Here is an 18,863-nt window from a genome sequence, read left to right as displayed (position 1 = left end):
TTCTGGATCAGCTAGTGTATAATCTTGGTACCTCCACTCTGCCAGAAGTAACTGGAGGGGGTCCAAGTAGTGTGTATGGGGGGGCATTGTTGAGGCCACGTTATGTCAAGGATCTGGGTATATTCTTACCATGTGTACGCCACATCCAAAAATGTCATTACTTCATACAGCACATCCCCACCACTTTTCTTACTATATAATACACCATGAATTGTCAAACTAATAGAGTAAGCTTATCTGCAAAAAGATCTAAACCTCCAAAACACTTCCTAGTTCATTTCATGAATATACGTGGTCTCAATTCTAATCTCAACGATGTCCATTTCCACTTGCAGTCTGCCAAACCTCATGTACTTTTTTTGACAGAATCTCAGTTATCAGTTGATTCAACTACTGCTCATCTCAGTTGCCCAAACTATTTGCTGTATGATTCCTTTCGCCTCAAAGGTGGTACTTGTGCATATGTCTGTTCCAATATTCCCTGTCAGAGACTTGGTAATTTGGAATCTCCTCTCTTTGACCTTCTCTGGCTTAAAATCTCTCTACCTCACTATGTCAAATTCATCTGTTGTCTCTACCATTCTCCCAACTCCACTAATCACTTGGAGCTCTTTGACTTCCAGTCTTTGCAACTTGACTTTCTCTAGTCCAACTTTCCTAACAGTGAGGTAATTTTCCTTGGTGATTTTAATGTTCACAACTCCAGCTGGCTTCCATTTTCTAGTCACACCGACCCAGCTGGTAGAGATGCTGAGGCTTTTGCAATTTCTAATGACCTTGCACAAATTGTTCATTTACCTACAAGAATACCGGACAATCCTAGCCATACAGCCAACATGCTTGATCTTTTTCTCACAAACAACCCTTCTAAGTACATGGTCGAAGTGAGTGGTCCTTTAGGTACCTCAGATCAAAACTTGTCTCTTCTCCAATGGAGTCTTTATCTCATGGCTATTCCCAACCTCATATTGTTTGGCATTATAAGAATGCAAAATGCGATGGCCAGGAGATTTCTATTCCTTGGTCAGACTACTGTTTCAAAACTTCTGATGTCAATGTTTGCTCAGATCGTGACAGTGAAATTATTCTTGTAGGAATGGAATCCTTTATTCCACACTCCAGTCTAAAATCTCTTCCTTTATCTAAACCTTGGTTTTCCAATAAATGTGCTAAGGCTGTTCAAGAGAAGAATGTTGCATATCATAATTGGCTTGTTTCCAATTCTTCAGTTTTATTTTCTGCCTACACCAAAGCTCACAACAATTGTAAAGCAGTCATTAATCAGTCCAAACTAGATTTTGAACAGGCTAAGAGTAGAAAACTTGCTTCTTGCCCTGATGGTAGCCGAACATTCTGGTCTCTTGCCAAAGCTATTGGCCGCAACTTTTGCCCATCTCTGCTCCCACACCTGTCAAAACCAGATGGTTCCGTTGTCACTTCAGCCAAGGATAAAACTGACCTGCTGGCATCTCATTTCTCTTCCAACTCAAGTATTAATGATCTTGGTAAAACACCTCCCACCATTCCCAACACGCTCCATTGAAATTCCTCCTGTGGTCTTCCATCAACAGGATGTCAGAAGGATTTTGATGAATCTCGATGGTAAGAAAGCTCCAGATCCTGATGGTATTTCTCCACTTGTTCTCAAAACCTGTGCTCCTGAACTTACTCCTGTTCTTTGCCGCCTTTTTTCACTTTCTTATTCCAAAGGCGTTTTTCCTTCTGCTTGGAAATTTGCTCATATCCAGCCAATTCCTAAAAAAGGTTGACAAGTCCCTCCCATACACTTATCGTCCCATTGGAATTACTTCTACTCTTTATAAAGTAATGGAGAAATGAATTAACCGCAAACTCTTAAACCACCTAGAAACCTTCCGTCTGATCAACGATCAGCAGTATGGATTCCGTCAGTGTTAATTCACTGGTGATATTTTGGCTTATGTTACCCATTTATAGACAAATTCAATGGAAAAATATGGTGAAACACAAGTAGTTGCTCTAGACATCTCAAAGGCTTTCGATTGTATTTGGCATAAAAGTCTTCTAAACAAGCTTCCATCTTATGGTTTGCCAACTGTTTTTTGTAATTGGTTATCCAGTTTTCTCTCTGATCACTCACTGAGGGTGATGGTAGATGGCTCTCTGTCTTATAACTTTTCCACTAATGCTGGTGTCTCCCAAGGTTCAGTTCTTCCCCCCACTCTTTTACTCTTGTATATTAATGACCTTCTTCCACTGACTGGACATCCTATCCATAGTTTTGTCGATGATAGCATATTGCATTCCACTTTCCATTTTGAGAAACCTTGCCCTGCTCAATTAGCTTTAATTTCTCTAATATCTGCTACCAATTCCTTAAATGTTGATCTCCAGGTAATTCTCCAATGGGGCAAAGACAACTTAGTTGATTTCAATCCTTCTAAAACTCAGTCTTGTCTTATATCTCGTAAAAAGGATTCTTCTGCTCCTATGCTTATCTTTGGTGACACTCCGATTTCTAGGCAAAATGATATATCTCTTTTGGGGATTAACCTTGACTTCTAGTCTCTCTTGGCACAAGCACATTATAAATATTAAATATTGCTTCCTCTGCATCTAAAAAACTTGGTTTTCTCTTTCACTGTAGGCGTTACTTTTCTCCCAAACAGCTGTTCACTCTGTACAAAACGCAAATCCGTTCTACCATGGAATATTATTCCCACATCTGGGGCGTGCCCCCAAACCCTCTCTCAGGCTTCTAGATTCAATTCAGAAGAGGGCAGTTAGGTTAATTAATGACTCCTCTTTAACAGAGTCTCTCCACTCTCTGTCTCATAGACGTACTATTTCTACTGCATGCCTTTTCTACAGATACTTCCATGGGTACTGTTCTTTTGAATTGGCTTCTATAATTCCCACTCTCTCTTTCAAAGCAGTCCGAACATGTGCAACCACCAGCCAACATCCATTTACTGCCCAATTTCAAACTCACAGAACCAACTTTTCATCTTCCTTATTTATTCATTCAACTGCTGTTTTCTGGAACAACCTTCCTTCATACGTATATCCTGAAAATTACAGTCTACAGAAGTTCAAGTCTAATGTCAACAAATATTTTCTTTCGTCTTCTCAACCTTCAACCCAAGCACAGTACTAAGTACTATAGGTTCTAATACCTCTCGTGTTTATGAGAACTGATAGTAAGCAATATGCAAGTTCATATGATGGTCAAGTGATCACATACTGCAAAATTTAATTTTATCCTAAGAATATGAAATTATCCAAAACTAGAAATGGTGAAGCCACAAATACAGATCTTTTACTATATTTCTGCTAACATGCTGTAGAAAATATTTAATGGAAAATGTTTCACAAAAACTGGTTTATAAACCAGTTTCATCTTAATGTTCAAAACATTATCTTTTCTCTTAATGTTAAAAAAAATTTAGTAATATCATATATGTGTGTGTACAGTAAACTCTAATAATAATAAAACTTGTGGGAAGCTAGCATTTTAATCATTAACAGGAAAGTTTAGGATATAGCAAAAATTTCTAAATTAGGCTCAATAACACAATTCAATAAATAATAAACTTAATAACACAGAAAATGCTAGTGTATTTTATAGTCTGTGATGATTAAAAAAAATTAGGTAATAAAAGAACAAAAATAAATAATTTATTACTATATTTGCATTTTAAATTGCATTAGCACAAGAATATTTCTACAGTGCTAGCACACTCCAGAAATGTTTCTTCTAAGTTAATGATAAATAATTCATTTATGTTATATGGTGCCACAGATAAATTATACAAACCGTCATGAAATGCAATAATCAATATTTTGAAGTTCTTTGCTTCATTTATTTATCTTTTGTTTCATCCCATCCAATTACATAGCATTGAATAATGAAAAATCATTATTAGCATTACTAGTGGCAAATGATACTAGAAAGCAAGAAACCACCCACTGGCTAGAGGCAAACTTCCACACTATTTCTGCAACCATCTTTCTTCATTTTGCAATTTATGCCCCCTCATGTCTGTAGTCTGAGTAAGAGGAAGAATCCTATCAGCACTGAACTCACTCAAACCATTCAGAGCTTTACACACCTTGATCAAAACACATTGCAGGTGCCTAGCCTCTTTTTCCCCCCTCAACAATCTTGTTGCTCTTCTCTGTACTAATTCCAACAGCTCCACATCCTTTCTAAAATGAGACCTCCAGACTTAAATGCAGTATTTAAGATGTGGCCCGACCATTTCCTAATACAATGGGATAATCACCTCCTTATCCCTGCTAGCAAAACTCCTGTATAACACTGACAAAACTACATGACCTGTGCAGTCCATCTCCATTGCTCAGAGAATTCATATCTGACTGCATAATTACCCACAGGTCTTTTTCATTTTCAACCACTCTGAGCGTAGTCCCACACAGTTGGTACGTTACTCTGGGGATACTGCTACCCATATGCAGTACTTTATATTTGTCAAGGTTAAACTTCTACTGACATTTCTCAGCCCATCTGACTAACTTTTCTAGCTCCTGTTGCAGTAGCATACCATCATTCCTGTCATTAATCACCTTGCCAACCTTTCTATCATCTGCAAACTTGGACTAATATGACTTCATCAAAATCACTGATAAATATAGAAAACAAAAAATTGGAAAAACCCAGAACCCTAGGGGACCTCATTAATAACATTAGTTTATGAAGAACAGTGCCCATTGGTTACCACTCTGTCTTCTCTAACTCAATTATCCCCTTATCCAAAGCAACAAACTCACCCTTAATGCCACGCTGCTCCAATTTTACATCAGCCTTTTATGTGCAACAGTATCAAAAGCTATCCTGAAATACAAGTATATGATATCAAAATTATCTTTTGCATCCAGCTCCTTTGTGAGCACATCATAGTATACAATCAAATTGGTCAGACAAGATTTCCACTTAACAAACCCATGATGTGTCTGAAGTATAATTGCAGCCTTGTCTAGATGATCCTGCATTGCTTCTATAACTAGTAATGCCGTAATTTTTTCAGGAACAGAAGTTAAATTAACTGTTCTATATTTATTCGTGTCATCCTTTGATCCCTTTTGTGAATTGTAGATCATTTGCATATCTCCAGTCTATGGGAAACTCCCCTGAATCCAATGATTCTCTTACAATTAAAGATAAGGGTTTGCTTACTTCCTTTGCTGCCCCCCTTAATATAATTGGATAGATCCAATCCACCCAGGGTGCTTTTCTTATGTTTAACTTCAACCATTTCTTTTCCACATTCCTCTCAGTTATTACAAAATCATTTCGCTCAATGTTAAAGTCTGAATAACTTCTAGCATCCCCTTCCCTAAAAAATTCAGCATGTGTGAATACTCACTGAGTTTGTCAGCAACCTGAGCAGGATCATCAATAGGTGAACCACTGATATTAAGTGAACAAATCAGATCCATCCCCTTTTTCTAGTGCTTATATATAAGTAAAGTCTTTACTGTTTTTCTTTGCATCCTTTTCCAAAGATTTCTCATAATCTGCCTTCACTTGCCTAACCTCCTTTGTGACTTGATTGCAGACTAGTTAATATCTATCATATACTTCTGTGCCACCCGATAATTTATAAGCATCCCATGCACATTTCTCCTCTGCCACAAGTCTCATTAGTTCATCTGATACATTCATTTATGCCTATACCTTGAAGAGTATTTCTTAGTTAATATGAAAAGTCTAGTAGCTTCTGTGATCAATTCCTTGAATGCTTCACAATTGTAACATCATCAGTTGGTCCCACTGTACAGAATTTAAAAGCTGTTTGAGACCACTGCAGTCACCTTTACAAAAGCAAAAAACACATCCCTTTAAAAATGTAACTACCTTGATGGTAGTTACATTTTTAAGTAAACCAGACTGATGCAAGAAAGCAAGCTTATACAGCATCAGCCAAAAAGAAAGATGCCTGACATTTCATCTATTCATTCCTTCAATAGTTTGCCTAGTTATTTCTTTGAATTTATTTAAGCTACCAACTTTCCCAACAACAGATGGAAGTTTGTACCAGCAATTAAACACCAGAATAGTTGTGCTGGAACTAAACTTCTGCACATCTATTCTGCAACCGTCCTCCCACAATTTGAATTTGTGAACCTCTCAACATGTGAAGAATCCCATCAGCACTGAGCTTGTTCAATCCATTTAAATCTTTAAACACCTCAATCAGATTACCTTGCAGGTGCACAGTCTCCAGATGCTGCATCTTTCAGAACTGAAGCCTTTCTTGGTAAGAGCATCCCTTTGTTCCTATCACTAATCTCGCTGCCCTTCTCTGTACTCATTCCAACAGCTCCACATACTTACTAAAATGAGGCTACCAAAACTGCATGCAGTAATCAAGGGGCTGTGAAGTACTCAAGATGTGGCATGACCATTGCCTTATACAATGGGATAATCACCTTATCCCTGCTAGCAAATTCCTGAATATCAAATTGACAAATCCCTATGAGCTGTCCTGGAAGCCTGTCTGCACTGCACAGAGAACTTCATATCTGACAGCACAATTCTCCCAGGTCTTTTTTCATTTTCCACTACCGTGAGTGTAGTACCACAGAGATGGTACATTACTCTGCAATTATTACTACCCCGATGCAGTACTTTGCATTTGTCAATGTTAAACTTCAATTGCCATTTCTCAACCCATCTGCCTAACTTTTCTAGACCCTTTTGTTTGTTATTTGTTATTTGGTTTTTAGGAGCATTAGCAACTAAGGCCATATTGCTCCGGGAATATGCGGTGGTCATTCCCTGACCCTTCCGCATCCTCCGTATTTGGTGGTGACAGGCTGAAACCCCGGTCTAATCAAGAAGCATGTGCTACGCACTGCTGCTCCTTCCCACCTGGCTACGGAGGTGCCGCACACCCTGTTGCAGTAGCATACTATCATTACTGCCATTAATAGGGAAAAGCCTAATGGAAGAGGTGAAATTGACTTTTGAACTGCTTCTATTGGAATGAGCAGCAGCAGCCTGGAAAGCAAGGTACTGGGGATTTCAAGGACTGCTGGAAGTCATCGTGGAACTTGTTCCATGGAATATGGGTTGTTTTAAGGTAACTAGGAGTAAGAACAGGTGCATGTATACGTGCATGTACACCGATGCTAGGAGTATAGTAAATAAATTTTATGAATTTGAGGTGGTGGTGAAGACATCAAAGTCTGATGTTTTTGGGGATATCAGAGACATGGTGTCACACAGAGATAAGGAATGCAGAATTAGAATTTGGGGAGTACAATGTCCACAGAAGGGACAGACACCGAAAGGGAGGAGGAGCGATGCAGGCAGTAGTGCTGCATTCCTATGTGCCGCCAGTAAGCAAAATAAAATTTGTCACCCTAAATACTGAATACCGATAAGCGTTAACCAATCAGAAAACAATATCGAAAACATTTCAGCACCCTCTTGAATCGTCACTCGTAAGTGAGGCTTATCTCGCCTACCCACTTGTGGTGGCCCTGGATCCTGGTAGGTAAGAATTACATAAAAATCTAAGGAAGTGCATCCAGTTGACATGGGTGAACAGTGCAGTGTTGAGTCAGTTTGGTGTGACATAAGCACTGGGAAAACTAAGTTGAGAGTAGGAGTGTGTTATAGGCCTAATGATGCTGATGACTACAATGAACAACTGTACAGAGAAATAGAGTGGGCCAGTAAATCAGATTGTCTTATAATGGGGGATTTTAACTTCCTAGATATAGACTGGAGTTTGTGGGTTGGTCACTCGCACACTAACAAGACTTTTGTGGATTAATGATTCACTGGATGATTGTTTTCTACAGCAGCATGTTCAAGAGGCAACCAGAGAGAGTAATACTTTTGATCTCATTATCAGCAGAGATTCTTCATATATTAAGAATCTGCAGATAAAGAAACCACTAGGTGGCAGTGATCACAGTGTACTGATTTCAGATTTACTTAAAGATGTAACTACCATCAGGGGTAAAGGGAAGGGTTTTGCTTTTGTAAAGGTGACTACAGTGGTCTCAGACAGCTTTTAAATTCTATACAGTGGGACAAACTGATGATGTTACCAACAGAAAATTCTAAATGGGAAGCATTCAAAGAATTAATCTTGGAAGCTATTAGGCTTTTCATACCAACTAAGGAATACTGTTCAAGATTTAGGCCTCAATGGATGCCAGATAAACTAATGAGATACATGGCATAGAAGAAAAATGCATGGGATGCATATAAATTATCAGGAGACACAGATGCCTATGGTAGATATGAGACAGTCTGTAATCAAGTCACAAAGGATGTTAGGCAAGCAAAGGCAGTTTAAGAGAAATCTTTGGCAAAGGATGCAAAGAAAAACAAAAAAACAATAAAGATTTTGTTACTTATGTAAACTCTAGGAGGAAGGGGATGAATCAGATTGGTCCACTTGACATTGGCAATTCAATTGTTGATGAAACTGCTGATGATAAATCAAAACACAACTGCAACCACTCCCCTCTTTAACATGGGACAGAAATCAGTGATTGGTTTAGTTAATTAATTTCTTTTCAAATAAAGAAATAAAAATTTTCAGAGAATAATTTAAAAGCAAAATCTCTCGGTATTATTAGTTTTTCGGAATTTATAAGAGAAAGAAACATATTTCCAGCAAATCTGTAAAATTTTTGAGTGTTAATTAAAACAGAAGCAGAATATTACCTTTCAATCAACAAAAGAACTAAGACTTTTTAAGAAATAAATTGAGCTATCTATCCTACCTGTCCTGGTTATGCTTTCTATAGAAAGAGAATTAATTCTGACTTAATCAGAAGGATAATGACAAATGCAATCAAAAAGAAGTGAAGTGTGGATTATTTTAAGGTAAGCTTCAACAAATATATTTTATTTTTCATTATGTTATTCCATAATAAAAAAAAAAAAAACCCTAGCAAGTCATCAAAATCAAAATGTAACTGCAACCACTTCTTTCTTTTAATATGGGACAGAAATCAGTGATTGGTTTATTTAATTAAATCCTTTTCAAATAAAGGAATAAAACTGGTACAGGTATTCAAGTCAATGTTTTTCTTCATTTTATGAGTTACATGCAATGAAATCTATCCTTTTCAATTTGTTTTTCATATATTCTGCCAAAAGCCTCGATTTTCAGTGACTGGCAATAATCACCTCTTGTGTTGGTATTCCACTTTCCTTTATATCTCATTTTTGCCATCTTAATATGAAATCTTTCTTTGTTTTTCACTGACACTATCAAGATTTTTGGGAAAATGGTCCAAACAGAATACCCAGGAATGTAAGATACAAATCTTCAAACTCATATCACAGTTTGTTTGTTTGTTGTTGGGTTTTATTGGCGCATTAGCAACTAAGCCTATAATGCGCCAACTCATATCACAGTCCAAATTTCAAAATTTAGTCAGCATATTTTAAACATTCTGAAATATGGATCTTTCTTATTTAACAAGAAGGTCTGAATAACATACTGGAAGCCAAACAGCGTTACTCTTTCAACTTAATTCACTATACTTTTAAACTGCCTTGATGCTATAAAAAGCTCTTTTAATTTTCCCACAGATGAGTTGTGAATTTGATGCAAATGAACTTGAAACACTCATCTTTTATATCTAATAACTTCACAAACTAATTCAAGTACAGTTCTATGTGGAGTGGAGGTAAAAGCACATCAGTTTGGTCAGCCAACTTATGTCTGGCCAAACCAAGAAGATCTGGGTTTTGCTCTGTCCCATTACATAAAATGCATAACATTTTTAATGTAACCAGGCTGTGTGCAGAGAACTTTTAGGTCTTCATATATAACTCATTCATGTTAATTATGCAAAACCTTTTCAAGAAGTATCTCAAGATTTCTGTCAGTTTAAAATGAACAAAATGGACTATATGAATAAAAGCACACCAGTTTATTGAGAAAGCTAATGCCACCAAAATTTGTCATAGAGTCAATAAACATTCTCCACAATGAACATTATCCCTTGCTAACAAGACAGCTTCTAAGACATGTAATTAGTCCAGCAATGTTCCTGCAGTAAACTAGTGGACATGCCCTAGAGAAATAAAGAATGAATTATGCCTAACAGTTTCTGTACCAAGAAATGGATATACTGGAGAAAACAGGTCTCTTGAATTGGAGTACAGATTTCAAACCCTATGCATGTCTTTTTTTTTTAAAGAGACAATCGGTTTCACTAATTATGGTATATTATAATTGTTATTGATATTAGTATTTCCAGCCTTCTTCCTCCTATGAACAAACACATCTACACAAAATGAAATTACAGCTATATTTCAATACCTTTTCATTATCTATTGTAAATGACTTAAGATCAGGATAAAACCAATACATGATAGCTTTCACTGTCTGATAATTCTGAAATAATATAAACAGCAAGCCCATCAAATATAAGATGCTGAGTCCTAAAAAAAAAAAATTAAGAAAATATTATCACAACTTTGGATCAACTATTCTGCAGTGAAACAAGACCACTAAAAACAGAAGATAACTAACCTTAATTTTAATTATATTTTGCATGGGATACTAAATGATTGATAATTTGATAATTATTTAGGTACTAGCAAGTACTCTGAGAAATTCTATTAACATAACCAAACCAAAATTAATCATATTAATTTACCAGTCATCTAATATAGAAGTATATTCAATATTCACAGAATACTGTACGTCTTAATGGCAATTCTAACATTTTACAATACCAAACTATGTACTCTTATAATTGTTACAATATAAAAAAAAAAAAAAATCTTAAAAAAAGTTAATAACTGTTCTGTGTTTTTATTAGCCCAGAAGGAGTCATAAAAAAAGCATACTTTAGGTGGTCACACTTTGGCTATGACAGTCTCAATCATTTAAGTATTTATAGTAGTACAACCATCACTGAATATTTCACTTTTATTTTTATTGGTTAACAACATCATATGAACTCTAAAAATAAAATTATTTTTAGAGTCCATAAATTATTATTTTCTTCTTATTAGTGGCTATTAAATAGATATATACTGAGTTATCACTGAATTATGACCACCCCTATGAAAACTGAATGCAATCCGTTGACCACGTGAAGTATGAGAGTGGCAGTCAGTTGACCTACAAAGCATAGATAAGGTGTCAGTGGTTCAGTAGGTAATAAAATTTTGAGTGTGATGGGTAAAAGGAAAGATTTATCAGACTTTGATAAAGGACAGATTGTGGGTGCTCAACAAGCTGGTGCCTCGATTTCCCAAACAGCTGAACTAGTGGGGTGTTTGAGAGCCGCTGTTGTTGAAGTGAGCCAGGACTGGCGTCAAAATGGTCAAACAACAACCCAATGGCAAAACTGCAAAGGTCAGCAAAAGGTTGATGTTAAAGGTGAGTGCTGGGTCCGACGACTCATACAGGTAAACAGGTGCAGCACTGTTGAAGAGTTGACTACTCAATACAACATGGGCCAACCTGGAACAATATCTGGCATGACCATGCATCTCACACTCGCACGTATGGACTATACCAGCAGACATTCCCTATAGCATCCTCTCCTAACCAAGGTTCATCGGTGTGTAAGACTTCCTGGTGCAAGGAGCATGCAAGTTGGACATTAGAAAACTGGAGGAAGGTGCACTGGTCGGATGACTCACATTATTTACTTCACACTGTGGATGGTCGTGTACGGATTTGGTATCAACAACACGAGGCTCTTCATCCATCATGCATGGTATCAAAAGTGCAGGCCGGTGGAGGCAGTTGTATGGTGTGGGGCATATCTCACTGGCAGAAACTTGGACCTCTGGTGCATGTTGGAACAGCATATCACTTGTCTCCGTTATCATCAACTGCTTACTAACTGTGTACACCCCGCTATGTTATACTTTTTCCCGAATGGTGATGGTGTCTTCCAAGATGACAATGCACCGAGCCATCAGGCACTCGATGTGCAGGAATGGTTTGAGGAACGCAGTTCTGACTTCCAGCATATCGATTGATCAAGTGCCACATCAGATAGCTACTGTACTGAGGGCAAAAAAAGGGGACCTACGAAGTATTAAGTAGGTTGTCATGATTCAGTGATCACTCAGTGTATATACATATATACTTACACTTACACTAACAATTTTTACAGTAACTATATATACAGGGTGTCTCAAAAATATTGGTACAAACGTTTAAGGGAGGTAGGTAACAACTAAAGGAATGTGAATCGCATAGGAACTCATAACCGGAAACATCACGGTAAGTCGGTACACGGCGCTGTTCATCAGTTCCCAAGAGGGAAAATTTCTGGTTTACTCATTCAAGCAGTAGTTGCCGCAAGAAGAGCATGCATTGCTATACGAACTGTGAGCTGGCAGACATGCACCTAGTGTATGGATTAGCAGAGGGCAATGGACGAGCCGCTCAACGAATTTATGGAGAATGCTTCCCAGATAGACATATACTGGACTACCGTTTGTTTGCGCGTGTGCATCACAATTTGTGCAATTATGGATCATTTAGAGGTAACAGGAACAGGGCGGGCAGACCACGTTCGATGTGAACTCTCGCCATGGAAGAAAGTGTGTTGAATGCCGTCCAGAATAATCCTACTACCTGCACACGTGCCGTTGCCTCTGCCTTAGGAGTGTCTCATTGCAGTGTATAGCATGTCTGGCACGATGATTCCTTACACACCTTTCATCTCCAAAGGGTTCAGTTACTGCTCCCCCAAGATCATCCTGCACATGTGGTTTTTGCACAGTGGTTTCTCCAAGAAAGTGTTCAAGACTTGAATTTTCCAGCCTATGTTTTGTTCACGGATGAGGCTTATTTCACTCGGGAAGGCTTATTCAATCAGCAAAATGCTTAAGTGTGGGTTCACGACAACCCACACGGTGTGCGCCCCCATGCGGCACAACATCACTTCGCAATAAATGTGTGGGCAGGTATGGTCGATGACTGCTTACTCGGCCCATACCTGTTACCATCCCGCATGAACTTCGCTAAATATCGGATCTTTCTTGAACAAGTTCTACCAGGGTTACTTGACGATGTTCCAGCAAATGTGAGATGCAACATTTGGTTTCAACATGACAGGGCGCCTGCCCATTATGGAAGGTGTGTTCGTGACCATTTGAACAAGCGTTTTGGGCGTCGATGGATTGGCTGTGGTGGATCCGTTGCCTGGCTCCCACGCTCACCTGATTTATCAAGCCTTGATTTCTTTCTGTGGGGGCCCTCAAATCTATCATGTACGAATCGCCTGTAGAGACGGAAATGGATCTCGTAGCGAGACTCGTTTGCGCTGCTGCTACTGTCAAAGAAACTCCAGGTGTGTTTGACCGTGTCCACCAATTCATGCTGCATCAGTGTCACGCATCACGTCTCATGGTGGAACCTTTGAGCATTTGTTGTAACATCATGAAATGCATCCATCTCGTACTCTATTGTTAATATTATGTCAAATAAATTTTTGCCACTAATTACTGTCTTGTGTCATTTCTGCTTCTTGTGCCTCTGCTACTACTTTCCCGTGACGTTTCCGGTTATGGGTTCTTATGCGATTCACATTCTTTTAGATGTTACCTCCCTCCCCTAAACATTTGTACCAATATTTTTGAGACCCCCTGTATATATAATGGCCTCCATAGCCAAATGGTCAGATGCATTACAATGCATCTGACCATTCATTTAAAGGAATTGAAGGCCAGAACATACAATATTCCTGCACTTTTCGGTCAGGTAAAATTACACAAGACTGGATTTCCTATTCAACCTATTGTTTCCTACAGGAACTCAGCATTTTCATCCTTAGCCACACATGTATATAGCACTATAAAACCCTTTAGACAGGTAATACAATTTGGGATTAAGAATTACGATACATTATTTAATAATCTTAAAGACTGTAGACTTGACGACAATGACAATTTATTCTCACTAGATGTTACCTCGTTATATATGAATGTAAACGTTGAATACACATTAGATATTATTTGGAATATGTTAACCATATCACATACTATGGGAGGTATTTAGACTATGTTCTAGTTATTATTGATAGTAGTACTATCCAAGACATTTTACATTCGTTTAATATTATTCATTCTAAACCCAAATTTACATTGGAAAGCGAGGATAAGGATACAAAGTCATTAAACTTTCTAAATTTCAAGCTTACTCGGGACCCAAATAAAATACAATTTAGCATCTATCGAAAACCTACAAACACCGGTATGCTTCTACATTATAATAGCTATCACCCGTTCACCTACAAAAGATCGATTATCTTTAATCAATTTCTAAACGCCTATAAATAATCAACAACGGAATCTGCTTTGGGCTCAGAAATACAAATATTAACTAGCAGGTTCTTAAACAGGGGTTATCCCCTTGCCACAATAAACCGAATTAGGGTACAAGCTAAGGATAGGATACAAAATACTACACCAACCAACAATAGTAATATCAAAAAATACTTTTATTTCTGTCCCATATGTTGAACAGTGGCACAAACACCTTAATAGATTCTTTAAAGATAACGAATTTAAAATTGTGGCCAGGCCAATACGTAAATTACACATTATACTGAACAATCACTCGGTTCTTTCCGCGTCGCAACACAAATTAATGATCTGGTATACAACATTTCTTGCGGTGATTGCAACTCGCCTTACCAAGGTTTGCGCCATTAGCATTAGTAGAGGCATTTGATGCAAGAAAGCAAGCTTATGCAGCATCAGCCAAAAAAAAAAAAAAAATAATAATAATAATAATAAAAAAAGAAACCACTTCCACTTCACCCCTCTGTTCGTTCAAAATACCTGTCCAGCTGAGCCTTAAACTTATTTAGGCTATCAACTTCCACGACAAGGGATGGACGTCTGTTCCACCAACCAACCACCCGCTGGCTAAAGGCAAATTTCCGCATGTCTATCCTACATCTGTCGTTCCTCAATTTGAATTTATGCCCTCTCAGGTGATTATTCTGAGCGAGAGGAAGAATCCCATCAGCACTGAGCATGCTAAACCATTCAAGGCTTTATACACCTCTATCAGATCACCTCGCTGGTGCCTAGTCTCCAGACACTGTAATTTGCAAAACTTAAGCCTTTCTTCGTAAGAGCACCCCTTTGTTCCATTCACTAATCTTGTTGCCCTTCTCTGTACTCGTTCCAGCAGCTCTACATCCTTCTTGAAATGAGGCATCCAGACCTGTATAAAGTACTCTAGGAGTGGCCTAACCATTGCCTTATACAAGGGAATAATCACCTCCTTATCCCTGCTAGAAAAATTCCTATATATCATTGACAATACACCATAAGCTACTCTTGCAGCCTGTCTGCACTGCTCAGAGAACTTCATATCTGCCTGCACAACCACCCCCAGGTCCCTTTCATTCTCTACCACTGTCAGTGTAGTACCACAGAGTTGATACGTTGCTATGGGATTGCTGTTTCCCATGTGTAGTCCTTTACATTTGTCAATGTTCAACTTCATTTGCCACCTCTCAGCCCATCTGCTCAACCTTTCCAGATCCTGTTGCAGCAGCATAGTGTCAGTAGTGTCCTTGACAACCCTGCCTACCTTTGTATCGTCTGCAAATTTTCACATTAAGTTTGATATACCATCATCAATATCATTTATGAATACAGAAAACAATAATGGACCCAACACTGAGCCCTGAGGGACTCCACTAATAACATTAGTCCATGACGAGCAGTGTCCATTGATTACCACACTCTGTCTTTTCCCCCTCAGCCGCCCCTTTATCCACAGCAGCAATTTGCCTCCAATGTCACACTGCTCCAATTTGTGCAGGAGTCTTCCATGTGCAACAGTATCGAAAGCCTTTCTAAGATCCAAGTATATAATATCAAAATTATTCCCTGCATCCAGTTCCTTTGTGACTGCATCATAGCATCCAATCAAATTGGTCAGGCAACACTTCCCCTTAACAAAACCATGCTGTGTCCGAGCTATAACTGAAGTCTTGTCTAAATGATCCTGCAGTGCTTCTTTAACTAGTGCCTCGATTAATTTTCCTGGAACAGAAGTTAAACTTGCAGGTCTATAATTACTTGTGTCAGCCTTTGATCCTCCTTTGTGAATTGGGGTCACATTAGCACATCTCCAGTCTGTGGGTACCTCCCCTGAGTCCAAGGAAGCTCTCATAATTATGGCTAAGGGTTTGCTTACTTCCTCTGCTGCCTCCTTTAATATAACTGGATAGATCCCATCCACCCCGGGTGCCTTTCTTGTGTTTATCTTCAACAATTTCTCCTCCACTTTACTCTCAGTTATTACAAGATTCTCTAGCTTATTGTTAGAGTTGAATACACCTCTGGCTTTCCCCTCGCTAAATAACTCCTCATGTGTGAATGTCGATGCAAAATATTCATTGAGTTTGTTAGCTACCTGAGAGGGATCATCAACAGTTGACCCATCGATATCAAGTGGTCCAATCTGATTCATCCCCTTCCTTCTAGAGTTTACATAAGTAAAGAACTCTTTGCTGTTTTTCTTTGCATTCCTTGCCAAAGATTTCTCGTAATCTGCATTCGCCTGCCTAACCTCTTTTGTAACTTGGTTACAGATCAACTTGTATCTATCATAGGCTTCTGTGTCATGTGTTAATTTGTATGTATCCCATGCATGTTTCTTCTCTGCCATATGCCTCATCAGTTCATCTGACATCCATTTAGGCCTAAACCTTGAACAATATTTCTTAGTTGGTATGTAAAGCCTAGTAGCTTCCAAGATAAGTTCTTTGAATGCTTCTAATTTGCACTTGCTGTTGGTAACATCATCAGTTGGTCCCACTGTATAGAATTTAAATACTGTCTCAGTCCATCGCAGTCGCCTATACGAAAGCAATAACCCTTCCCTTTACACCTAATGGTAGTTACTTCTTTGAGTAAATCCCACTTCAGCACACTGTGATCACTGCCACCTAGTGGTTCATTTATCTGCAGATTCTTAATGCATGAAGAATCACTGCTGATAATCAAATCAAGAGTATTGCTCCCTCTAGTTGCCTCCCGAACATGCTGATGTAGAAAACAATCATCCAATAAATCTACAAAAGCCTTGCTAGTGTGTGAGTGACCAGCCCCCAAATTCCAGTCAACATCTGGGAAATTAAAATCTCCCATTATAAGACTCTCTGATTTACTGGCCCACTCTATTTCCCTGTACAGTTACTTATTATACTCATCAGAGTCATTAGGCCTATAGCACACTCCTACTCTCAATTTTTATCTCCCAATGCTTATGTCACACCAAACTGGCTCAACACTGCACTGTCCAGCGATGTCCACTGGCTTCACTTCCTTGGATTTTATGTATTTCTTAACTAATAGCATAACCCCTCCACCCTTCCTATCCAGTCTATCCTTTCTGTAGACGTTGTACTCCCCAAATTCCAGTTCTGCATTCCTTATATCTGTGTGACACCACGTCTCTGATATCCCAACAATATCTGCCTTTGATGTTTTGAGCAATACCTCAAATTCATCAAATTTATTCACTAAACTCCTAGCATTGGTGTACACACAAGTATACATGCACCTATTTCTATTCTTAGCTACCCTAACACAACCCATGTGTTTACTTGTACCGCAATGACTCCCAGCAGTCTCTGAAATATCCTGCATCTTGTTTTTCAGGCTTCTGCTCATTCCAATAGAAGCAGTGCAAGAATCTCTTTCACCTTAACAGTAGACACCAGTGGCTACTGTTAATCTATTCTTCTTTGTCTCCCCCCCAAGCTATCAGTTTTCCGACCCACCTAACATTGCCTCGATAGCATCAGCAAATATTCTTGCACCCTTTCTATTTAAGCGTATCCCATCCCTGCAGAAGCAATCTCTCCTGTTAACAAGTACAGTCCAGGCTGAAAAAAATTCTACCCCTTGAGCCTTGCACAATCTTTCCAGGGCCGAATTGATCGACAAGGCTCTCGTCATATACTCCCTCCTATCGTGTCTGGGCAGAATTGCAGACACTTTCAAATTCAACCCTATTTCACGGCTTTTTTTCAACAGTGACCTGTACTTATTAAGCAATTCTGCCGGTGTCCTGCTCTTGATATCATTAGTGCCAACATGTACAACTATAACACCTTTTGTGCCCTTAAAAGATGATGTCTGCTCTACAACGTCATCAACCTTTGCCCCTGGCAGACATACCCTGGTCCTGTTCCACCTATCCTTTTTACAAAGCATGTTCCCCGTTTCCCTGACAATAGAGTCACCAACAACTACTAGTTCCTTTGGGACCAGCGCATTCTGCCTTGGGGGTTGCCGCTGTGTTGCGCGATGACCAAGTGCAAGCTCTGGTATTGATGTGGGCAGCTGAGAGCTTGATGGGCCCCTCAATTTAGTTCCTTCGAGGGCATCCACCCTGTCCTTCCAGCTCTCATATATGCCCATAAGAACGCTGAGTTGTTGCCTGATTTCGATACACTCCTTGCATCGCGCACACACAAAGACATCCCCCATGGCAATATCATGTCCCGTACCTGAATGCTCCACAAACATCATGCAAACTGTGCATTTTAAAAGGCTGTGATTCAGAATGCAACTGCCCCCCTCAGTTCTCCTCTGAGCCACAGCACTTCCATTAGCTTGAGCCTTTTGTTTTGCTGCTCTGGTCTGAGTCATGATTTCTTTTAATTTAAATAAAATTTCAATTTCAGTTTATAACCCTAACTTATCTCCCAACACAGTTATAACCGAATATATATATTTTTAGTGTCAAGTATTAATTATCTCCCAGTTCCCTTTATATAACTTCCGTATCAGTTATGTATTAATTAATTATGTTACGTTTGTAATCTAAGTCGGTATATGTATTTAGTTAAAAGTACAATTTAAATGCCAACGAAGT

General features: G+C 38.7%; 1 protein-coding gene across 1 annotated transcript in view; it reads right to left on the bottom strand.

Moving 5' to 3' along the window:
• LOC150084421 (phosphatidylserine synthase-like) overlaps window positions 1-18,863 on the bottom strand; it is a 235,729-nt gene that overhangs the window by 178,064 nt on the left and 38,802 nt on the right. The window contains exon 4 of the mRNA XM_090375214.1: window positions 10,302-10,423. Coding sequence (XP_090231340.1) covers window positions 10,302-10,423 — 122 coding nt within the window. The remainder of the gene's footprint in view (window positions 1-10,301; window positions 10,424-18,863) is intronic.

Source organism: Mastigoproctus giganteus, chromosome 6, assembly GCF_048544385.1.
Source record: "Mastigoproctus giganteus isolate SK-2022 chromosome 6, ASM4854438v1, whole genome shotgun sequence".
NCBI classification, from domain to species: domain Eukaryota; kingdom Metazoa; phylum Arthropoda; class Arachnida; order Uropygi; family Thelyphonidae; genus Mastigoproctus; species Mastigoproctus giganteus.
The sequence above is the reverse complement of the archived record's forward strand: the minus strand, read 5'-3'. Positions and strand labels throughout refer to the sequence as shown.